The sequence below is a fragment of the Aythya marila genome (assembly GCF_965140915.1).
Source record: "Aythya marila genome assembly, chromosome: W".
NCBI lineage: Eukaryota > Metazoa > Chordata > Aves > Anseriformes > Anatidae > Aythya > Aythya marila.
Window position 1 is genome coordinate 2,976,797 of NC_139081.1, and position 24,354 is coordinate 3,001,150.

Sequence of the window (24,354 nt, forward strand, 5' to 3'; positions counted from 1 at the left end):
CCAGTGTCCTCATCACCACCTGCTGGACTCCCCCTGCACCAGGATGACATCAGGCCTTTAAGGACTCAAAACTGCTCTTGGGTAAAGCTGGATTTCCCAAATGATGGAAACAGAACAGATTCCCTTTTCTAATAAACTGAATAGATCTGAAGCTTTTATGCAAGTTTTTTGTGCCTCCTTTCCTCCAGCAATTCAGAGTGAACATTTGCAATGAAGACCATGGCCTTGATACTGCCATGGGCTATGCCCCGGTGTGGAGATACCCTTGTTCCTTTGAAACTGGTATCAGCTCATCACCATCACTCCCTGCTCCAGGGAGCTGGTGGTGGAGCCAGACAGCCTCAAAAAGCAAAGGGTTGTCAGATCACTGGTCTCATCTGTGCTGTGTATGTTGTCTTTTTTCAGTCACTGTGGCTTGGAGCCTAGAAAAGAAGTTTGGGCTCTGAGGTCTGAATTACACGGTGGTGCACTGACCAGGGAAAGCAGCAGGGCTGAGACCTGTGTGTCCCTGGGGGTCCTGGCCCCAAATGCTGCACTTTTTTACATCTGCAAGCAGGGGGGAAGAAGCTCTCACCATGTCCTTCATGCAGCTCGTTTTGAGCTCAGAAAGGTCCCCTGTCCGTGCTAAGTCTTGGGTGAGTCTTGTCTCCCACAAGCCCAAATAAAGGGTTGAAAACAACTCTTTGGTGTCTAACACGAAGAAGCCCCAAACGTATCGCCTCAATAACTAGGTCAGTGCTGATGAAGCAAGAATATGGCCTTGATGCAGACTACACCGCAGGGTGAAACTGTGCTCTTGGAAGACCTTAAATTCAGTGGGGTCCAACTCCTCTGCACCTAGAGCACCAGGTAATTAACTTATTCATAAGCACCTGCAGGAAACCAAGGGTGTGGCTGGTGGGGGGCTGGCCAGCAACAAGTGTCAGCAGTGCCTGGTATTCTCTGAGGCAACTGGAGGGAGCTCACCCTCCACAGAACCCCCCAAAAAAAACTTAAAATGGGGGAAAACCTACTCTAAAGCTGCCTGTGGGGCCAAGCGAAGGGCTGGACCTGACTTAGCCCCTCCCTGTTGGGGAGCCCGGGCGCACTCTGCACGCCAGTGCTGCTGCCCGAGCTGTTAGTCAGCTGCCTCCCGCGCCTTCTATTGGTCGTTGACGGGACGGGTCTTCCACCTCTATTTTCCTACTGGTGGATTTTTACCATTGGCCGCCCGGCTCGCGTTGCCAGGTAGATCAGCCATGAAAGTGGAAGCACTACGATTGGCTGACGGCCGTCGCGCTTGGCTCGTGTCGATTGGGAGGGGAAAAAGGAGAGGGGCGGGGCAGAGGAGGCGAGCGCCCTTTTTTTTTCCCCTTTCCCATTGGCTGAGCCTCCCCCGGGCGGAATTTCCGATTGGCCAACGCGCGCTGTTGCTAGGCGGGCAAGGCGGCGCGGGGCGGAGCTCCCCTTTCCGATGAGTCGGCTCTGAGGCTAAGGCAGCGCCGAGCGCTCTGAGAGCCACCGCCACTCGCCGCCGCCGCGGTAGTCTCCGCCCGCCGCTGCTCCGCTTCGAGGACCCCCTCGCCCCCTCCCCCTCAGCGTCATGGCCTCGGGATCCGAGTAAGTGCGGGCCGCGGCCTAGGCCTGAGGTGACGGGCTCAGCCTCCCCCTCCCCTGCCTTCCCCTCCGGGGCTCGGTGATGTCGCCGTGCCCGGCCGGAGGGGCCCGGCGGCGGGGCCCCCGCTGCCCGATCCCGTTGTGTCATGCAGGCCCCGAGGAGGTGGGACTGGGTGGGAGAGGGGGGGGCCGCTCCCCGCGTGCTCCCGGCCGGGCGTGTGCCCGCAGGGGGCTCCCGCGCGCGCCTTCCTCCCCCCCCCCAGCCGGGAAGTGTCGAGTCATTCGGCGGGGTGCTGAGGCTGGGGCCTTCCCCCAGGCCCGGGGCCACTTGGCCCGGCGCAGCCTTGGCCCACTGGCCCCCTGGCCGGTGAGGGATCAGGCGTTGGGGAGGCAGACATATTGTGGCCGCGCCGAGGCGGGGTGCCCCATGCTGGCGGCTCCTTCCCCTTGGCCTGGCTTTGCTTCCAGGCCCGAGATCGGCTTTCACGCTCCTCAGCACTGAGCTGAGTGACAGCAGTCACCCCACTCCTGTCCCACGTGCGTTGGGCTCAGAGAAGTGTTAAAAATAGCACCTGAAGAGAATTTCACAAATCTGGCAATGCCTCAATGACCTGCTTACCCTCCCAGAGGCACCCCTCATCCCTTTAGTGCCTGTTGTTTACCTTGTCCTTTTCTTTTGCAACTCCTGAAGTTCAGACCTGCTTGGTCCTACCAAGACATGCTAAGAATTCAGTGACCGTGGTAGAGCTTCTGATGGAAGTGATAGGCTAAAATTCCCATTTTGCAGCTGGCTGAGCTGAATTGTGCCTTTAAAAGAAGGTCCACTTCTGCAAAGTTGTCACCACCACGTAGGAATCAACAGAAGTTACTCTGCAACTGGACAAGAGTTGTATCTTAGCTGCAATTTTGGGTGTGGTGTTGTTGGCAACCATCTTGCTGAGCTGAGCTTTAGCACTGCTGATGCAGTGAAAACTCAATAACCAAAGTTATTAATCAGATATTCTTTATTACAGCGCCAGGTGTGTGTGTGGGATTGTGCCGAACACACACACATGCATACACCCACCCACCCACCAAGGGTTACTAGCAGTGTGCTTATATTAGTGGGACAAATGCATATTCATTTCATTTCCTGTAAGTCTCTTGCATATTCATCAGGTCTCCGAAGAATCATCAATGTAGGTTCCCGCCCCTATTCCCATGGAGTACTTGGGTGGTCCTCTGGCGTACTCTGGTGGTCTTTTGATGAAGGCCAGAAGCCTTCTAAATTCCTGACCCTTCCTGTCTTTGACAGACTTCAGCAGTCAAGCCAGTTCTTGCTGGTTCCATTGTCTACTCCTACAGTCTTCTGTTCCCTTATCTTTGGGTCGTTAACGTACAATTGTGCTGTCTAAGACCTAGGAATCACCATCCTTTATCTTGTTCCCTGTCTCATTGCAAGAGCCACCAGAGCGTTGTTTCTGAAGAGATTCTTGTTATTATGTGCGTACCTGCCTGGCACAGCATTTAGGAACTTGGCATCTCAGGCTTGGGGATGAACTCACTGCTTGGTTTCTCTGTGCTGTTCCAGTATGTGGCCTCAGTCATCAGAAATGTCAGCCATTTGCTTTAACGGATAAAATGCATTATGGATTTATGATACCTACTTGGGGAAGGCAGTTCAGTCTGTAACATGGATGCTCCAGGGTCAGGATTGTAAGAAATTACTGATGGGTTTGTCTCAAAAGAAGGTTCATGAGGACATTGATTTAAAAGGCCCACCAGCCTCCAGAAGGTGCGATTGTTTTCACTTTTATTGCTGAAGCTGGAATCACAGAATCACAGAATTTCTAGGTTGGAAGAGACCTCAAGATCATCGAGTCCAACCTCTGACCTAACACTAACAGTCCCCACTAAACCATATCCCTAAGCTCTACATCTAAACGTCTTTTGAAGACTTCCAGGGATGGTGACTCCACCACTTCCCTGGGCAGCCTGTTCCAATGCCTCACAACCCTTTCAGTGAAGAAGTTCTTCCTAACATCTAACCTAAAACTCCCCTGGCTCAACTTAAGCCCATTCCCCCTCGTCCTGTCACCAGGCACGTGGGAGAACAGACCAACCCCCACCTCGCTACAGCCTCCTTTGAGGTACCCATAGAGAGCGATAAGGTCGCCCCTGAGCCTCCTCTTCTCCAGGCTGAACGAGCCCAGCTCCCTCAGCCGCTCCTCGTAGGACTTGTTCTCCAGGCCCCTCACCAGCTTCGTCGCCCTTCTCTGCACCCGCTCAAGCACCTCGATGTCCTTCTTGTAGCGAGGGGCCCAAAACTGAACACAGTAATCGAGGTGCGGCCTCACCAGAGCTGAGTACAGGGGGACGATCACCTCCCTAGCCCTGCTGGCCACACTGTTTCTTATGCAAGCCAGGATGCCGTTGGCCTTCTTGGCCACCTGAGCACACTGCTGCCTCATATTCAGCCGACTATCCACCATAAATCGATTTGAGTCAGTGACTCTTCCACTATATATTTACCACAGACTTGCAGGAACATTGTAGTTTCCTAGTTCGTGTGGATTTTTGGAGATTAGTGCTTGTTTTCAGAATAATTGCTCATCAGTAATTATCTTCTGCTCTCTCTTCATATAGTCTGCTGTAACATGTAGCCTTTGGGCATTACCGTGTGCTGAACAAGGGGTGCTCTGACGCAAAAAGACATTGAGATGTTAAAAGCTGTTAAAGTGGCCCCCTCCCTTTCCCAGTATTAAATGGGTCTGTTGGGCTGCTTCCCTGAAAGAAAAGGGGACTAAGGATGAGATCTGGGAACCCCTTTTTGGGGAGCTTTAGGGCTAGTACATGTTTGCTTCAATTTTACTCATGTCTTGTGCTTTATGTACAAGTTTGCCCATTTGCTGTGAAGGGGATTATGTCCTCACTCCAGCGCTCTGTCTAGGGACAAGTTTTGAATTTCCTTTTAATCCCCAAGCAATTCTAAAGCTATGTTTTGTGTTCAGCTTGTCTCTTTGTTGAGTCAATGAAAGAAGCGAGGGAGAAGAAAAGTGTGTGAGGGAGCTGACACAAGGGAGGAGTTGGGGAGGGTGATCTAAAGAAGCTGAAGTTTCTCTGACAGAAAACTCATTGGGGAGCTTTAAAAATTACTTTGGTTAGCTGTCTGCTGTGAGGAAAAAATCTCAATAACTTTCTTCAGACAGGACCTTCTGTGAAGCTATTTTATTCGCAATTGCAATGGCGGGTGTCCTGCCAATTAGGAGTGCATTTTAGTAAACAAATCATAACCTTTTATTCCCTATTACCCAACACCTCTCCTCCTGTTTCCTCATTGGCTGAGTACTACAGGTTCACAAGCTACTCGATGCTCCTCTATACCATATGTGTACAATTTTTTTCTTCAACCCTTTAATTTCTCCTTTCTTATGCTTTGAGAACCTGTAATCTTTGTTTTACTGTTCGCATACTGCTCATCCTGTTTTTCTCAAGCTTCCTCCATATTATTTGGAGCTACTGTCCACTTATCTACTTAGCATTTCTCCTTGTTATGACTATGCAACTACCTTGGAATACAGAAAATTAGTTCTCTATTGCAAAAATACAACTTAGTTTCTCACACTGTCTTGGCCCCTCACTGAAGTTTACCAGAGGATCACAACCTGTGCTTTAGGCTTTCTAGGTTAGTATTTTTAATTCAGACTCTTCTTCCCTGCTGTATAGATGTTGTCTGAGTGTGGTTGAGGGGCACGTATTTTGCTCTTTCATTTCAGTTATCACATGAGGAATGCCCAGGAGAGATGCAACAAGGGCAAATGGTGATGGTAATGTTCTCAGCTGCTCCAGGAAGACTCTGTCAAAGTCCTTACACTTGTCTGTAGGAGAAACAACATCACTTGCCTGTGTAGCTGCCATGTAATTTCTTAACACCTTTGGTTCTTTGTCTGCACGATTCTTGGGTCAGAAAACTGAAGCTGATCCCAAGCATTTAGATATGTGTGCTGTTTCCTGGATACCTTTATTCATTTCTTAATGCCTCCAAGTTTTTCGATGGCTTTAAGTGCAGTAATGTACAGATAGCATTAATCCAGCCCTTCTTACTTAGGGAACTGCAGATTCAGTTCTTCAGTACTAAAATTTTGTTTTCATGTTCAGCAGAACTAAATGTACCTCTTGCTGTGTACTGGAAGATTGCTGAACTTTTTTTTCCCCCCCCTCCAATTCTGTGTCCTGAGGGAGAGCTACTCACTTTCAGTGTCAGTTTATGCAGCCAAACTCTTGGCAATGGTTTCTTATCAGAAGCTCTTTGGATCCACATCTCGTGTGTGGAGGGGTATGAATTTAATTTAGCCTTTGAACTAAACACAAGTATTGTTGCTTGCTAGTGTCCTCTTGTTCAAGTTTTTAAATGCACCTGCTAAATTAATTTCCAGCGTCCAGGAGCTGATGCAAGGTCCTTACAAGTAGTTTCTTATTTCTGCCTGCTGTTTTAACTACAAGATGCTATCTGACCTGACAGTTTATTTGTTTTAGTTTTCTTAGTGCTCTGTTAGTTTTTCCTGGAAATCCAAGCCCTTTTAGGACTCTCCTAGGACCATGTTTTAGCTTGAAGATAGAATTTGTGAGCTTCTTCCTGGATGTGTACAGCAGACTTCCTTCTCTCTCTTTAGATCTTGCGAGTGGATCTGTAACACTTCATGCTCATTGAAGATGTTAATTTCTTAGCTATTGCACTCTTAATGAAGACAGTGAAAAAAGGCAACTTGGCCAGTGTTGGCAGTCCTGGAAAGACATGTTTTACAACTCATTGTTTCGTTTGCTTAAAATAATGCTGCCCTCATTTGCAATATGTTTCTTATGCTACTAGAGCTTATGCAAGGCTTTAAAACCTTTTGGAAACAAGCTGGCTGCTCTCATAGGCTTGTATTGTTCCCCCATTTTTTTTGAAGCTTCAGAGAGAGGAATCAATACTGCACAGTCTGTCTCAAGGGTGTTAGAAGTATCTCAGGTAACGTCATGCTGGAGGTATGTCACACCTATGATATACCTCTAAAGATGCAGTGAACACGCTAAGCAAAGCTCTGCTGCAACATGCTGTGTTCATGCTGTGTAGCTGCTTGCTCTGCCACTTCCATTCAGGGTTTGATTTCTTCTGGTCATTTTGTCTCTCAAAGAGCTAAACAAAGCGTGCAGCCAACACGGCTGTCCTCAGAGCTTCCTGCTCTCTGCTGGTGCTTGCTGTAGTGGGTTTACGTGGCAAGGTTTTGGTAGCAGGGAGCCATAGGGGTGGTTTCTGTGAGAAAGATCTAGAAGCTGCCCCATGTTTGGTAAGGGCCCCAGTGCTGACCAGAGCCGAGCCAATAAGCGATGTTGTTTTGCGCCTCTGTGAGAGCATATTTAAGACAGGGAAAAAAAAAAACGCTGCGCCACACAGCAGCTGGGAGAGCGAGAGGAGTGAGGAACAGCCTTGCAGGCGCCAAGGTCAGTGGAGAAGGAGGGGGAGAGGTGCTCCAGGCGCCGGAGCAGAAGTCCCCTGCGGCCTGTGGTGAGGACCATGGTGAAGCAGGATGTCCCCCTGCAGCCCATGGAGTACCACGGTGGAGCAGGGTTCCGTGGAGGAGACCACGGTGGCCCTGCACCGACAGAGGCTGCCGCCTGTGGAAGACCCCTGCCGGAGCAGATTCCGGGCCGGACCTGTAGCCCGTGGAGAGGAGACCACGCAGGAGCAGGTGATCTGGCAGGAGCTGCTGCCCGTAGGGGAGCCAGGTTGGAGCAGTTTTCTCCTGAGGGATGGACCCCGTGGTACGGACCCATATCTGGAGCAGTTCTGGAAGAGCTGCTGCCTGTGGGAAGCCCACGCTGGATCAGTTCATCAAGGACTGCATCCCGTGGGTGGGACCCCACAGCACAGGGGACGAGAGTGACTGAGAAGGAGCGGCAGAGAAGTGCTGTAGACTGACCATAACCCCCATTCCCCCGTTCCCCTGCGCCGCTCAGGGGGAGGAGGTGGAAGAGGGTGGATGGGGGGGGGGGGAAGGTGCTTTTGGTTTCTTTCCTTTGTTTCTCACTTCTCTAGCTTGTTAGTAATAAGCAATAAATCTTACTGTCTCCCTATGCCGAGTCTGTTTTGCCCGTTACAATAATTACTGCGTGATCTTCTCGTCCTTCTCGTCCTTATCTCAACCCTTGAGCCCTTTTCATCGTATTTTCTCCCCGTTCCTCTTTGAGGAGGGGGAGTGAGAGAGCGGCTGTGGTGGAGCTCGGCTGCCCACTCGAGCAGAACCACCACACTTGCTTAGGACAAAGACAGGTATTCTTTGTTTGTTCGTTTTGTCTTGTTTAGGTCAAGCACAAGTCTGCATCACTTTCTGTTATGACCTATGGCATTTCTGGACTACTTCGAAAAAGTAGTCAGATGCCTATCAAGGGAAGTTCCAATGGTCTCTTGCTGTTTTGATTGGCTAATGTACAACTTCCAAGATCTTCTTGGTTCAAATTCATGTTTTATTTTTCTTTATGAAGTGAATAATTTGCTGTATTAGATTTTGAAGGAAGTGATTTAATCTGCCTTTCTTCCCTTTCCTTGCTGTTTGTTTTGCTTGACTTTTGTCAAGACAAACGAATTATCTGTCATAATTCTTGTGGTATAGTGGGCTAGAGCTGCAGTGACTCCTATGAAGATGTTGCAGAAAGATGCTTATATCCTTAAAAAAAATAATAATAAAATCTCTCTCTCTCTCTCTCTCTCTCTCTCTCTCTCTTTATATATATATATATATATATATATATAAACTAAATATAATTAAAATCACATTTTTAATGAGCACTTGGATATTTCTGCTGGGTTTAACTAATAGCCCTTGACAGGTTAAACTCTTAGAGCTCTTCCTGTCAGGGGAGCTGCAACACTGTGCTTTAATTCCCCTATTTATCTGGGATTTGTCACCAAATAGACTTAAACTTTCGTTTCAGTTGCAGTGGTTACATGTGATTGCAGATGAGTCTGACTAATTCTTTTAGGCAAAACATCTTACAGTCAGCAACATCTCACTGACCACTTCTTTTCACAGATGACTTCACAGCTATTTTCATTTGAGGCTGGTAAGGTAGTTAATATTTACTCACAGAAAGCATTCTGGTTTGAACACCTGGAGTGGGTACCTAGAAAGAATATTCTTGTTTGTCTTACAAACAAGTATGGTTTTTAAAAGATGTGACATCAAAAACCTATAGTTAATGGAGACCAAAGCAGGGGGGTAGCTGGAGAGGGAGGAGTGGTACTGCTTAGACTCATAACTTCTGTTTTCATCTGCTTTAGAACTGGGGAAGACTTATCAACTGCTATTCTGAAGCAGAAGAACAGGCCCAATCGGTTAATTGTTGATGAAGCCATCAATGAAGACAACAGTGTTGTGTCGCTGTCCCAGGTGCGTCATCAGTGAAAATCAAAGCATTTAATCTGGGTAATATGCAAGCTGTTGCTGTATATTAATTTGAAATTTAACTTTGCTATATGAATCTATTTGTATAAGAAGCTGCAGCTGTTACAGGTGAGGGAGGCGGGTTGTCTTGTTTTTGAGCGCTCTTCTATGCTAAAACATATTTTGATTGTTTTAAATATGCTGAACTTTTAAGGTTCTGTGAAGCTTAAGCCCTTAGTCTGGCTTCAGGATTAGCTCATGACCAGGGTAGTGGGATCCTGTGTCTTTGTGGATTTAGTTCATGTCTTCCAACGTGTAATTCTCCAAAGTCGAGTAACTCTCCTTCACAAGCTTGAATTCTTGTTTTTCAAAAGCTTGCTCTAATGTTGTTCCTGTTTGCAGGCAAAAATGGATGAATTGCAACTGTTCAGAGGAGATACTGTTCTGCTAAAAGGAAAGAAGAGGAGAGAAGCAGTCTGCATTGTTCTGTCAGATGATACCTGCTCAGATGAGAAGATTCGCATGAACAGGGTTGTTCGCAACAACCTGAGAGTGCGCCTGGGTGATGTGATCAGGTGGGGACTGCTTTGCTGACTGTTGTGTGTCCCTGAGTTGTCCAAATAACTTGTGCGCTGGCCCTGAATTCATTCAGTCAGTAGCAGAGACAGGATCTGCAGGAAGTATCTTCCAGAGGCAACCTCAGAAACATTTTCAAGTGCACAGCTTACATTAGGGATCTCAGTTAACTTCTAGGTGTGTTTCTGGCTGTGTACATATTGGGGTTAATACTAAAGAATGATGCTAAAAATTCTTGAAGTCTCTTCAGCACTTTCATGGGCCCAGGTCCTGTCATCAAATTGAATAGTTTAAATATTCCACTGCTGTCAGTTTTCTTCCCAACTTTACATTGTCAGATGAATTCACAAGTTTTTCTTGTCTAAATTTCTATTTTCTATGCCATTAACAGGGGAAAGCATTAAGCAATATTATAGAATCAAAGAATATCCCAAGTTGGAAGGGACTCATAAGGATCATCAAGTCCAACTCCTGGCACCGCACAGGTCTACCCAAAAGTTCAGACCATGTGGCTAAGTGCACAGTCCAATCACTTCTTAAATTCAGACAGGCTTGGTGCAGTGACTATGTCCCTGGGGAGCCTGTTCCAGTGTGCAACCACCCTCGTGGTGAAGGACCTCTTCCTGATGTTCAGCCTAAATTTCCCCTACCTCAGCTTAACATCATTTCCGAGGGTCCTATCACTGGTATTTATGGAGAATAGGTCACCTGCCTCTCCACTCCCCCTCGCGAGGAAGTTGTAGACCGCGATGAGGTCCCCCCTCAGCCTCCTCTTCTCCAGGCTGAACAGACCCAGTGACCTCAGCCGCTCCTCATATGTCTTCCCCTCTAGGCCCTTCACCATCTTCGTCGCCCTCCTCTGGACACTCTCCAACAGTTTAATGTCCTTTTTGTACTGTGGTGCCCAGAAGTGCACACAGTACTCGAGGTGAGGCCGCACCAGCGCAGAGTAGAGCAGGACAATCACCTCCCTCGACCGACTAGCCATGCCGTGCTTGATGCATCCCAGGGTACGGTTGGCCCTCCTGGCTGCCTGGGCACACTGCTGGCTCATATTCATCTTCCTGTCAACCACGACCCCCAGATCCCTCTCTGTGGGGCTGCTCTCCAGCAACTCGTCGCCCAGTCTGTATGTATAGCCAGGGTTGCCCCGTCCCAGGTGCAGGACCCGGCACTTGCTCTTATTAAACTTCATGCAGTTGGTGATCGCCCAGCTCTCCAATCTGTCCAGATCTCTCTGCAAGGCCTTTCCACCCTCATCCGAGTCCACAACTCCTCCAAGTTTGGTGTAGTCAGCAAATTTGCTCAGGACACCTTCTAGTCCTACATCCAAATCATTTATAAAGACATTGAAGAGGACTGGCCCTAAAATGGAGCCTTGAGGGACCCCACTAGTGACCATCTGCCAGCCAGATGTGGCCCCATTTACCACAACCCTTTGAGCCCTGCCCGTCAGCCAATTGCTCACCCATCGTATGATGTTTTTGTTAAGTTGTACACTGGACATTTTGTCCAGTAGGATCCTATGGGAAACCATGTCAAAAGCTTTGCTGAAGTCCAAAAAGATCACATCAGCTGGTTTCCCTTGGTCAACTAGATGGGTGATCTTATCATAAAAGGAAATCAAATTTGTTAGGCAGGACCTACCCCTCATGAACCCATGTTGGCTGGGACCAATGACAGCATTGTCCCCCAGGTGCGCTTCAATAACTTCAAGAATCATCTTCTCCATAATTTTACCAGGCACTGACATGAGACTGACAGGCCTGTAATTGCTAGGGTCTTCTTTCTGACCCTTCTTGAAAATTGGCACAACATTTGCCACCTTCCAGTCTACTGGGACCTCTCCAGATTCCCAAGGTCGTTGAAAAATAATTGAGAGAGGTCCCGCGATGATGTCAGCCAGCTCTTTAAGCACCCTGGGATGAATCCCATCCGGACCCATGGACTTGTAGGGATCCAGGTGGAGCAGCAAATCTCGCACATGTTCAGGATTGGTTGGGACTTTGTCATTCCCACCGTCATAGTCCTCCAGCTCAGGGCACCCAGGGTCCCCAAGCCCATCACCAGTGTTGAAGACAGAGGTGAAGAAGGCATTAAATGTCTCTGCTTTGCCTATGTCATTGTCTGTGAGGAGACCTTCCCCATCAAGTAGTGGACCTATGTTTTCTTTGGTCCTCCTTTTTCTGTTAATATCTCTAAAAAAAAAAAAAAAAAAACTTTTTTATTGTCTCCCACAGACATGGCCAGCTTCAACTCTAGTTGGGCTTCGGCCACACGAATTTTCTCCCTACAAACACAAACAGCATCCCTGTATTCCTTCCTCATCACCTGACCCTGCTTCCAGCAGCCGTACACTTTCTTTTTTTGCCTAAGCTCCAGTAGAAGATCCCTGGTCAGCCAGGCCAGCCTTCTGCCCCACCTGTCTGACTTCTGATATTTTGGAGTTGCCTGATCCTGTGCTTTTAGGAGGCAGTGCTTAAAGACTGATGAGCCTTGATGGACACCAATGCCTTCAAAAGCAGTTTCCCAGGGGACCTTGCTGACTAGTTCCCTGAGCAGCCTGAAGTCTACTTTCCTCATATCCAGGGCTGAAGTTTTGGTGGCAGTTTTCCTTCTGTCACCATAAATCCTAAACTCAACCATTTCATGGTCACTATGACTGAGACGGCCACCAATTGCCATGTCTCCCACAAGACCCTCTCTGTTTTCCAGCAGCAGACCTAGGAGGGCACCTTTCCTAGTTGGCACTCTATTAGCACCTGCACCAAGAAGTTATCATCGAGGTGCTTCATGAACCTCCTGGACTTGCTTATGTCGGCCGTGTGGTGATTCCAGTTGATGTCTGGCAAGTTGAAGTTCCCCATAAGGACAAGGGGAGTTGATCTTGAGGCATCTCTTAGTTCTGCAAAGAATAATTAATTGGTGTTGTCCTGGCCATGTGGTCTGTAAGAGGCTCCCACAATGACATCCCCTTTATTTGTTCATCCCTTAATCCTTACCCAGAGGCTCTCAACTTTGCCATCCCCAACTTGAAGTTCCATGCAGTCCAGCCCATGCTTCGCATTCATTGCCACCTTGCCTACCCTGCCTGTCCCTCCTGAAGAGCCTGTAACCATCTATTGCAGCACACCAGCCACAGGACTCATCCTGCCAAGTTTTGCTTATGCCGATGATGTCGTAGCTGTGGAACTGAGCCAAGACTTCTAGCTTGTCCATTTTATTCCTCATACTGCGAGCATTTGTGTAGAAGCACTTCAAATGCACTTCTCTACGCACAGCGCCTTGTGGAGCCAACCGGAGGACTCCTCTGGCACACAGTCCCTCTGATTCTAGCGCACCATCCCTTAGCTCATTACTGGCATGCCTGGTTTTATCCCCTTCCCCCTTTGACTCTAGTTTAAAGCCCTATCTAGCAGCCCTGCCAACTCCTGAGTCAAAATCCTTACCCCTCTCTGAGAGAGGGGCATCCCATCTGGTGACAGCAGGCCTGGCGTCACGTAGACCTTCCCATGATCGAAAAACCCGAAGTTCTGCCGGTTGCACCAGTCCCAAAGCCACGCATTAATGTGATGAGGCTGCCTGTCAGCGGCAATCCCCCCTATCGGAAGGACAGAGGCAAACACAACCTGTGCCCCTGATCCTTTAAGTAGTCGCCCCAAAGCCCTAAAGTCACTTTTGATCACTCTTGGACTTCTCATTCCTACCTTGTCATTACCAGCCTGAAAGACCAGTAGCGGGTAGTAGTCAGTGGGCCGTACCAGGCGCTTGACTTTCTTATTGAAGTCTCTCACCCGAGCCCAGGGGAGACAACAGACTTCCCTGTGGATTGGGTCCGGTCGGCATATTGGGCCCTCTGTCCCTTTCAAAAGTAAGTCCCCCATGGAAATAACCCTTCTGTCTTTCTTGATAGATGATGTAGCAATGCAGGGGGTAGGTTGCCTTGCCTTAGGCACCCTCTCCAACTGGGATGGGCTTTTGTCTACATCATTGTTCTGACTATGGTGTTCTAGAGCCTCATACCTGTTACATAAGGGTAGATGGGAAGGTGAGGTGGGCAGGGACAGGGCTCGCCTACCACCCTGAACAGGAACCTGCCTCCATTCCCCCCGTGGCCTAGGTCCCCTCTTACTGCCTGGCGGGATGAGGGAACTTGTCTTCTGCGTAGCAGGAGGCACCTGTGCTGCGGCAGGCTCCTGAGTCTGTCTCAGAGAGGGTAGAGTACACCTCCACCAGTCAATTTCCTGCTCTGAATCCCTGAGGCTCCTGAGCCTGCTCACCTCCTCCCGAAGCTCCACTACCTGGCTGAGCAGCTCTTCAACTCGGGCACACCTCCCACAGGCATACCCCTCGCTGCTGCTGTCATATACCAACAGGAGACTCAGGCACACCCTGCAGCCCAAGACCTGGACGGCGGTGTGTTTCCCCGAGCCCTCCATTTGAGTAGTCACATCGGTGACTGTGGCTGGAGAGGCCGCAAGAGATGTGGAGGTCATGGCTTTCTGCCTAGTTGATACCATGGCCAGGTTCCTTGCAAGCAGGTTACAAGTACGGATGGGAAAGACCGCTGCAAGAGAGCAGTGAGGGGCCCTCACTGTGCCGCGCGCATGCCCTGTTTGCCTGCCCTGGTCACTCGCACTCCCTAGAGGCAGCTTTTGAACGGCCGGGGAGGGGGCACTGCTGGCTGCACCTATGCCTCATCAGCCTCCCTCGCGAGGGCTGTCAGGTCCTGGCGGCTCCCTCGGCTGCTTCGAGTGGCTTCGATGCTGAATAAAAGCCCTGCCTGTCCCGATCCTCCGCTCTGCTGCAGAACGTGTCTGCCCCGGAGCCAATCACCTCGGCAAGAGATCAATTATAATTGATCTCACAGTATCTAGCTCAAGCAACAAGCTGTCCTGTGGCATACAGAATTTGAAACTTGCTAGGAATGAACGACAAAAACATGAAGCAGTCAAATACCAAGATTAAAAATCCCCAAAGGAAGTTTATAGTCAGGTTATGTATATTTTAGTTTTTGTTATAAAAGTAATTTTAGAATTAGGAATGTTTTAAAAGTGTTGCAGGAATTTTGTTGTGCAACACTTGAAGTACACATCATGTAGAATACATCATGGGTTACAGAAAACAGTTTCCATTCTATGATAGCAGTAGAGGGAAACTGCCTTAGCGCTTCTGAAATACAAAAATGCTAATTTGCAGGCTTGGGTATGGGAAGACTGACAGCTCCTCCTCCTGAGCATCTTCCTAATCTGGAATCTCCTACATGTTCTGGGAAAATTGGAACCTAGTTTCTGGCATTTTTCTTCTTGGAATGATACCTGGAATAATCTGTAAATGTAAAATATGTTTCATACAAACTTTGTAGAGGAGAGGGGTGAGGCTGTACCACCCATCTCCCTATCACTAGAAAATGCAAGTTTTAAACAGAGTTGGAACAGAACAGTGCTTTGACCCAGTATTGATGGCCAGGATGCCTCAGAGCCGTTGCAGCAGTGGTGCTAAATATCCAGGAAGCACACAAGTTCACCTTGGGCCAGAAAATAACTGTGCTAGTGTCTCACACAGTGTCCACAGTGCTGGAAGTGAAAGGCAGTCACTGGCTTTCCCCACAAAGGTTCAGCAGAAACCAAGGGGAGCCAGTACACCATGACTGCCTGGAGACCTACCCCAGCCATCCAGATCTGAAGGACACTCCTTGTGATGATGTGGAAATATGGGAGCAGCTATGTCATCAGCGGAAAACAACATGCTGGGTATGCAGTTACCACTTGCAAAGACATAATAGAACCTGGACTAAATAATGAGATTATTGGAAGCAGTTCAGCTGCCTGAAAAGGTAGCAATCATGCACATTAAGGCACACCAGAAGGTGAGCTCAGAATTGGAGGAAGGAAATGATCTGGCGAACAGAGAGGCAAAAGAAGCAGCAGAAGGTGAGGTAGCAACTGAGGGAGCCCTGATTCCAGACAGGCAAATTTCTCTTGAAGGTAAGCTTGTATATAACAAAAAGGATAGAAAATTAATTGAAAGTCAGAAGGGAAAATATAACCAAGAGGGATGGGCTATTACCGAAGAAGGGAAGGGAAGCGAGTCATCCCCTCCAATTTATTGTGGTCACTGGTAAAGAAAGAACACCGGAAAACACATTGGGGAATAGACGCTTTGTATAACTACCTAATTGGAAAAAATATTGACAGGAACTTATATGCTACCATCACTCAAACAACTTAACAATGTGATTTTTGTCTCCAGACTAACCCCCAAAATGCCCCCAAACCAAAACTGTGTCAAAGTGGAAAAGGCCATGGACCTGGGCAACAGTGGCAAATTGACCTTTCTGAACTTCCAAGAAAAGGGGGGTGTCAGTATTTACTGGTGTTCACAACTGCCCCTCACTGGTAAGCAGTTGCGCATTATGGGGAATCATACGTCCTTAGGAACAAAGACTGTCCTGGTAACCTTACAGCTTATTCTCCTTAACAATCAGACAGTTTATGAGCCTGAAACATGGAACCAAATTGATGTCAAGGTGTGGGACTCTGCAACTAAAAATGACAAGGTAGCGGTGGGATTGCTCGGCACCTGGCAAGCAGTCTCTGAGGCCTTAAAGAGCCCTGTGGGGCCACAGTCAGAAACGTGTGGTTTGCCAGACAGTGAGGGAGCTGTGGGCTCCTTTACTGATCCGACTGCTACGCCATGGGCCCCTCTGCTGCTACAGCCATCGAAGGCTTTTGCTGTTACGCCCCCTGGTGACCTGGACGTGCCTTTTGACCCAGGCCCTATTGGCCTTGAAAAGGAGATGGATATGCTTTTCTTCGATCTGGGAAGAATGGGATACATAAGGCCTGAAGACCGAGTTGCTTGACAACTTAAAGCAAGACATATTGTTCAAAAGGAATGGAAAATGGAGACTGTTAAGTCATGGAACTTAAAGGATTGTTTGTTACCTTTCCTGATTGTACGTATGTATAGGCATACTCGGGTTTAGTACGTAAAGCAATGTTCTGTATATTTAGAATGTTTGATGTTTGTGTGTGCATGTTGGTGGAGCGTAGACTCCCCGCACACCCAGCGCTGTTTACTTGCCTTTTATAACTTTTAAATATTTCTTTTATAATTATTACTAAATTCAGATTGAGTTGAGACTTCATTTATAACATTAGCTTCTGACTCTCTAGGTCTTTTGGCTACACTAGTAATTTCTGAATTTGCTGGGGATAGTGAGGGGCATCCTGGAAGAAGAGCAGAGGTAGGAAGAAAGTCTGAAACTCCCCAGCAGCCTGGATAGGGCTGAGAGCAGTGAAGGAAGGCATGTGTTGTGAAGACTAGCTCTCCCCTGGGCATGGTATTTACCTTGTCAGCATTGAAATGTTCTTAGGCAGGTGGGAAGTCTGAGCACGGATTTGGAGAGTCCTTTCTGGTGGTTGTACTGGCCTGGGAGAAGACATCACTGGCATTTCCAGACTCAGGTACAAGTCAAGGATGATGTGGCTAACGAGTTTTCTTCTGTTGCAGCATCCAGCCCTGCCCAGATGTGAAATATGGCAAACGTATCCATGTGCTGCCAATTGATGACACAGTAGAAGGGATCACGGGGAATCTGTTTGAGGTCTATCTCAAGCCATACTTCCTGGAAGCATACAGACCCATCAGGAAAGGTAATAGTGCATGTTATTGAAGTCCTGATGCTGCTGATTGTGGTCTACTCCTGAGACTGAGTAAAGAGAATTTCTGGGGACTTGCACAGATCGCTACAAAGCATCAGACTGGCATCTGCAAAGTGAGATCTTGCTGGTGCTGATTCAGTTTTCCCTAATCTTCAGAAGAAAGGGTAATATCTGCTACTGGCTTGCACAGCGGCATGAACATTCTGCTTTTTTTTTTTTTTTTTTTTTTTTTTTCCCTGCTACCTTGGATGGGAGTGTGTTAGAAAAGTCGCAGGTAGAACTTAGTTTAACAAAATTTTCTCCTAACTTGCTACCACTCGACAGGATTGGGTGTTTGCCTGTGTGTTCATCAATTGGTTGGATAGAGCAGCTGGCACCCTGACTAAATTCACTTCTTCAGAGTAATTCAATTAATAACCAGGAGAGTGCTTAGAAAACAAAATGCACTTTTGGAGCTGAGCTTTTAGCACTTCTGCTGGAACAAATAGCTCCTAATACAGTATGAACACAAGTTGAATGAAATTTTCCAGCTTCTGTAGCCCAGTTTAGCCAGGAGTCATAGTTAATATTATATATATTATTGTGCTTCTGGAGACGACTAATAGCAACTTATTATAACCACTTCCAAATAAGTTTTTATTATGTTAGGGCTTTTTGCCTCTTCCATGGTTGCTTCTAGTGCTAGAATTTTTCCCCTTTTTGAGAAAGTAGACAGACGTAGAACATTCAAGGCTGCACTTTGCATGTCTATGTGCAGACTGGAACAGCCACTCCGAAAGTCACTTCTTTGGAGCAATAGTAGCAAAACCAATATGCAGATGGTGTCTAGAGAGAATTTCCCTAGTGAAACAGTCAGCTTTTAACTTGTGGTTGCACTATTTACTGTCTCTGGGCTTTACACTGGAGGCAGCTCTTTTGTAAAGCGATAGCTAGTTTCTAAAGGAGACAGGAAAAACTTGAGCATCTTACCCCTGGACCCTATTTGAAAAGACTGTGGTTGCTTGACCTCAGTTTGTGACTAGGTAGCTGATCAAACACAAATTGTAAACCAGTTTGAACTTTTTTTTTTCCTAAACTACATTTGAATTATTTTTAATTTTTTTTTTAAATTAAAAAATCGTTCTAGAACAGTTGAATTGGAACTGAATGGAAAATAAATGTGATTCATTGCCTTTGTTTGGTATTTAGGTATTCTTTTCTCGTTTGCTGTTGGTTTCTGGATGAAATTTGAAAAGTTTAACTGCTGCAGATCTAAACAGTGCTCTGGTAGTCACAGTACATGCAACTCTTGAGTCTAAAATGTAGAGCAGTGTTAAAAATGCCAGTGGCATATGCTTGTGTAACCTACTTTCTTATCCTCTATGGCTGCTGGTAGTACAAGAGTCGACATTTTGAAGACATCACCTCAGCAGGCTACTGAAATGTAGGATTTTACAGGTGACATCTTCTTGGTGCGTGGAGGAATGCGTGCAGTGGAATTCAAAGTGGTGGAGACAGATCCAAGTCCCTACTGCATAGTGGCTCCGGACACAGTGATCCATTGTGAAGGAGAGCCCATCAAACGAGAGGTGAGCTGAATCCTGCCACGCAGTTCTTGTCCTGAATCAACTCTGTCTACTGAAATCTGTTTCTGTGACAGTCCTGGAGAGCAGCAGAGTTGCAGTTCCTGGTTTGGTATTTTGTATATTGAATGTAAGGGTTAGGAACTCTGGTTTCAGGAGATGAGCTGTTGCTGAAGGTAGTGGAAGAAATGTGCTTCCAGTATTCTTCCTCAGACACTGAGATAACACTAATGCTTAGGTTTGCTGAGAAAATGGTACAATGTGATAGCAGCTAGTTTTCCATCTGCTTCTAGATACCTTATGCTGGACTTAGATGTATCTTTTCATTCCAAAATGCTGTTGATCCATAGCAGGGAGGACTTAATGTGTCACTAAATTTCATGCCACATGAAGAGAAAGTGATTAATGCTTTTTGAATGAGAAACTTGAAATCTTTAAGCAGTTTTATTTATTTAATTAAATCCTTTACAGTATCTAGCCTTGAGTATCCCAAGTCTAAGGCAGCTTGAGTTACTTGTCTGTCAGGAGTTGGCCACATTACTTCTGTAGAGTAGGAAATCTCAGGGATATGAGGTAAGGTGGCTGTATGCCTCATAAAGTTAGTTGCCTTGTGAAAAATTCACCTCTATTTGATGATTGTGAGGCACCAAATGAATCCTGTTTGGGCTCTTCAGGTCACAGCAGAGTGTTTGCTGCCAAGGCCAGCAAAATGATGAATAGCTGGAGGTCAAAATAAATGAAGAGGGGCTGGGAGAGTGGCCTTTTGCTAGAGAAGGGAAGGTGAAGGGGCAGGCTTTCTGGCAACTGACTGATGGAAAGGTGTAGATGAATGGGTTCTTCTGAGGGTTGTGCCTAGGAACAGGACTAGAGACAACTGCAGAAGCTGAGTCAAGAGAAATTCCCAGTAGATGTTAGGGAAAAGGTTTCTGCAAAGCCTAGAGCAGGGCCCAGAGTGAGCAGGAATGTCCAGCTCTGGAGACCACCTTCAGTGCTTGATAGGGCCAGGCTCTGAGCAACCTGCTTGACGTAGTAGTCTTGGCTCTGTGGGGCTCTGGCTTGATCCTCTCTGAGATTCCAGGCTATGCTATTTTATGATTTTATTGTGGCCTTACGTTACAGATAACTAAGGCCAGTAGAGCTTTGCACAGCCATGAGCAGAATGATTGCTGTAGGGATGTACTGGGAGAATTAGCTACAGCTGGTCTTATCTGCACGTCTGAATTTCAACATTCTCAGTTAGTTTGAGCTAGTCCCAAAAAGAAAGCACTGCATCTGAGAACTGTATGGTAACTAGGGTATTTCAAGTGCTTAGAAATGCCATTTGCAGTTTAAGGAATAAGTATATTTTATACTGGGCTTTGTCGTCTGTTTTTATCGGTTAGCCACATCAGAAGATCACACAACTTGTTTTTGTGCTCGAGTTTGTAGGGAGCCTGCTAGCAGAGGCTGTCATTCAAGAGGATGGGTTTCAGTGGGAGGTCTAGGTACATGCAGGTGTGGTGGTTTTACTCAGGTGGGCAGCCGAGTTCTACCATGGTTGCTTTCTCCCTCCCCCTCCTCAAAGGAAAAGGGGGAGAAAATACGACACAAAGAGCTCAAGGGTTGAGATAAGGACAGGTAGATCGCTCAACAATTATCATGACGGGCAAAACAGACTCAGAGTAGGGAGATAGTAATAGGCAATAAATCTTACTAACAAGCTAGAGAAGTGAGGAACAAAGTAAAGAAACCCAAAACACCTTCCCCCCATCCGCCCTCTTCCACCTCCTCCCCCTGAGCAGCGTGGGGGAATGGGGGTTGCGGTCAGTCTATAGTACTTCATCTCCGCCGCTCCTTCTCAGTCACTCTCTTTCCCTGCTCCAGCGTGGGGTCCCTCCCACAGGATGCAGTCCTCGCTGAACTGATCCAGCGTGGGCTTCCCACAGGCAGCAGCTCTTCAAGAACTGCTCCAGATATGGGTCCGTACCATGGGGTCCATCCCTCAGGAGCAAACTGCTCCAACCTGGGTTCTCCATGGTGTGAGAAACACTCCGTAGCCAATAACTTAGGCTCAGGCGAGGATCTTAGTGAAGTAGTAATTTATTCGCGATTGCAATGGCAGGCACCCCACAAGCAGGAGAGCGCATCTACTAGTTCCAAAACACAGTTTATATGCTTTTTGATGACAGGACCCTCCCCTGTTTCCCCACTGAGTGGGTAATCCAGGTTCACAATCTATCCGGTGCTTCACAGACTCTTTGAGGTGGTAATGTTTCTTACACAGTGATTTCTGCCTGATTGTTCAAGGAGTCTGGTTGTCTGCATTTTACAAGGTTGTCTGTTGAGCTTTCTTATCACTGTAAGCATATCTCAGTACCACATTCCTTCCCTCCAAACAATGTAACTCTGCAAAAACAACATTTTTATTCCCACAATTCCCCCCTTTTCTTCTTTAAAAATTGTTGATTTTTGCAAAACTTTTCTCTAAGGTGTAATTTGGTAGATATCTTCCTCTTCTTCACTTTCTTTGCTTTCCATCTCCTCATTATCACCTTATCTGAGTAAGGTGGTGGCTCCATGGTCATTTGTTTCAATAGTGCAGTTTCAATTAGCCACTGTACTAGTCCTCTTACACAGGGCATAGTGCAACAACCAGTGGCTGTAAAACTCCTGCTATTATGATCAAGGATATAAATACAGACACTACCATCCCTTTCCATTTACCAAACCAAGATTCCAACCGTCTGGTGGTGGTGGAAGTGTCTGTTCCTAAGTTTTCTGCCAATTCACTGGCAAGGGTGGTAAGCCTTGCAATGCTCTAGTTACTGTGCCATCCGCAGCAGTATTGTTAGGGATGAAAGTACAACAATGGTTGCTCAGTATCACACACACTTCCTTTCTCCACGAGCATCATATCTAATGCTATCCTGTTTTCCCAAGCCATTTTGCTGGTGGCATCTAGTTGTTCAGCGATTCCTCTTATCGCATCCCTGGTATAACTGATGAATCTCTGCTGATTATAATAGACATAATTAATCCAATCCACATTGTTATTGATTGTTACCCAGTAGAACAGTGACTCAAACCCTGCAGCAATTTGATTTCTGGCTTTATGTTCATCCGGAACTCCTCTAGGTACCCCAATAGAATCTATGTATACTCTGTCATCAAATGATATTCCTAAGCCTCTTTTACTTCTTCTGGGTATTTGTGATGTTTCTCTTTCAAATGCCAGGGTGAAGGGTATAGCTAATTGAACAAGTGCACAAGTGCCTCCCCAATTAGATGGTAGGGTGGACCGTAAGGTCTTCCCTCCACAGTACCACCAGAGATCTGCCCTGGGGATCTCAAGTCTTGAGCAGTTTCCCATCAAATCCTTGGAAGCACAAGGCAAATTCTCCCAGATGCTGGGTAGCACTCACACCCTGCCGTGAGAGGCAGGCTGTATGGTTACCTATAGCTGTGGAGAATACAGGGGGAGCTCTGATATTGCTATCATGCAAGGAAGGGAATAGCAAAGAGAGAGACTTACAGGCCTCACTTCCCCAGGCAGTCTTCTCTTGGTACAATGCAATCATACATCGCATCCCTTGGGAGTCTGTGGTCCACCCCCATGGGAAGGGCACTATCTGGGCAATCGGTCATCCCGAGGCACAAGCATAGCAGTAGCTACGGTTGAGATTCTGGACGGTATATTTGACCCATTCTATCCAGGCATTCACATCCCCATACCCTGTTTGAATCTCAAATGTTTGAACTGCCACATTTCAGAGGGCCTCCTGTTTACTCTCCTGTTTTCTCCTTGAGTTTCTCCCTTTCTCTGATGGCAATAGAGGATTGTTTCCATACAGCTATTCTCAATCTGGCTGTTGGGTCTCTCCCAGTTATTTGCAAATCTGCACAAGCTAACGCCTCACAAGCATCAAACGTGACGGCTTGTGGTACATAACCCTCTGTCACAGTCACCCATATTTTGATGGGGTATCCCGGTTTTGCTATTATCTGGTCATGCCTTTTCCAAGTTGCCAATTGACCAAGGCCTTTTCTGAGGCCTACAATTACTAGAAACAAAATTAATAGTTGAATTTTCCCTGTCATTATTTTTAACCTTTAGGTTTCCAAATAATCAGTACAAAGAATCAATACAAATACCTTTAGGTTTCCAAATATCAGTGCAAAGAATAAGATATATGTATTACTAGAACAAAAACCCCTTGGGAGCACTTCGATTTGCTAAAGGTCAGTCCTTTCTCTCACTCGCAAGCCACACACATTAGTTACCTGTGAAAATAAAAGGTTAGTTTACAATTGTAAGCTTTTATCCTGCTCAGAGTCCACTATGAGACTTTTCTCTTCAATTTCAACTTCCAACAAGTCTTCTGTAGGAACAGTTTCCCAGGTACTAGGGTCGATGGATGCCTTCACTCGAGTATAGTGAGTCCAACCTTTTTCCGCAGTTCTTACGGCTGTTTCAGTGGTCAGTAATTGTCCTTCCCATTCAGGCCGGAGTTGACTCTTTCCAGGTCCGAATCAGGACCCGGTTTCCTGGGTGATGGTGGTGAATGGGGAATTCCAAAGGTGTGGGGTTTGAGCCGACAACCCACAGGTCCTGAGAGATGACAAAGAAGAGGACAACCCCAGAATACAGTTCTTAAGAAAACTCTCTTGTTTTGAATTGTGGTATCTCATCCCTTCTGCCCAGATAGGGCAATCCAAACAGCATCTCATACGGTGAAATTCCTATATCCTTTCTTGGTGCTGTTTGAACCTGCAATTGTGCTAAGGGTAAGCATTTTACCCAAGGAAGTTGGGTTTCTAACACTAATTTAGTTAATTGCTTCTTTAATGTCTGGTTCATTCCCTCCACCTTCCCCGAAGAGGAGGGGTGCCAGGGGCTGTGAAAATCCCACTCAAAAAGTCAAGTAAACAGCGCTGGGTGCGTGGGGAGTCTACGCTCTACCAACACGCACGCATAACCGTCGAACTTTCTAAATACATATAGAATGTTGCTTTTACATATTCATAAGAAACCCGAGTACGCCTATACATATGTATGATCAGAAAAGGTATTAATTGAAACATAAACATGGCAAAGATTTCCGAATTCAGGCTAGTGTTTAACAAACAGTCCTTTAAGTCTATTACTAATAATGTCCATGACTGGGGGAGCATAGTTGGAGTTGGTAATCCTGGTTGAAGTGCTCCCATATCTTCCACAAAATCATTAATTTCTCTCAGATCATATAACAGTCTCCATTTTCCATTCCTTTTCTTGATTACAAACACTGGAGAATTCCAGGGCTGGTGGTGGGAACAATATGTCTTGCTTTAAGTTGTGTGCAAGGGGCAGTTGTGTGCGTGGGTCCACTTCTCTCAACTCGAGCTTCTTCCCAGCTCCGGTGTGCCTATTTCCAGCAACTTTCTGTACGAGCTTCTCTGAGCAGTTTGCTGAGTTTGGCCGAACCTATCTTCATGAGGCGATCAAAGTGCCTGCTCCCGTCCTGGTCCCTGTCCTGCTAGCCAGTTCCTTTTCATTCCTTCTTTCTGCTTCTTTATTGATGACATAACTTC

General features: G+C 46.8%; 1 protein-coding gene across 1 annotated transcript in view; it reads left to right on the forward strand.

The window, feature by feature from the left end:
- The first annotated feature begins 1,448 nt into the window (after positions 1-1,448).
- The window catches only part of LOC309889412 (transitional endoplasmic reticulum ATPase-like), a 46,600-nt gene continuing 23,694 nt past the window's right edge, over positions 1,449-24,354 (forward strand). The window contains exons 1-5 of the mRNA XM_082782227.1: positions 1,449-1,599; positions 8,897-9,005; positions 9,402-9,574; positions 17,091-17,233; positions 18,680-18,810. Of these exons, the coding sequence (XP_082638353.1) occupies positions 1,583-1,599; positions 8,897-9,005; positions 9,402-9,574; positions 17,091-17,233; positions 18,680-18,810 (573 nt within the window). The 5' untranslated portion in view covers positions 1,449-1,582. The remainder of the gene's footprint in view (positions 1,600-8,896; positions 9,006-9,401; positions 9,575-17,090; positions 17,234-18,679; positions 18,811-24,354) is intronic.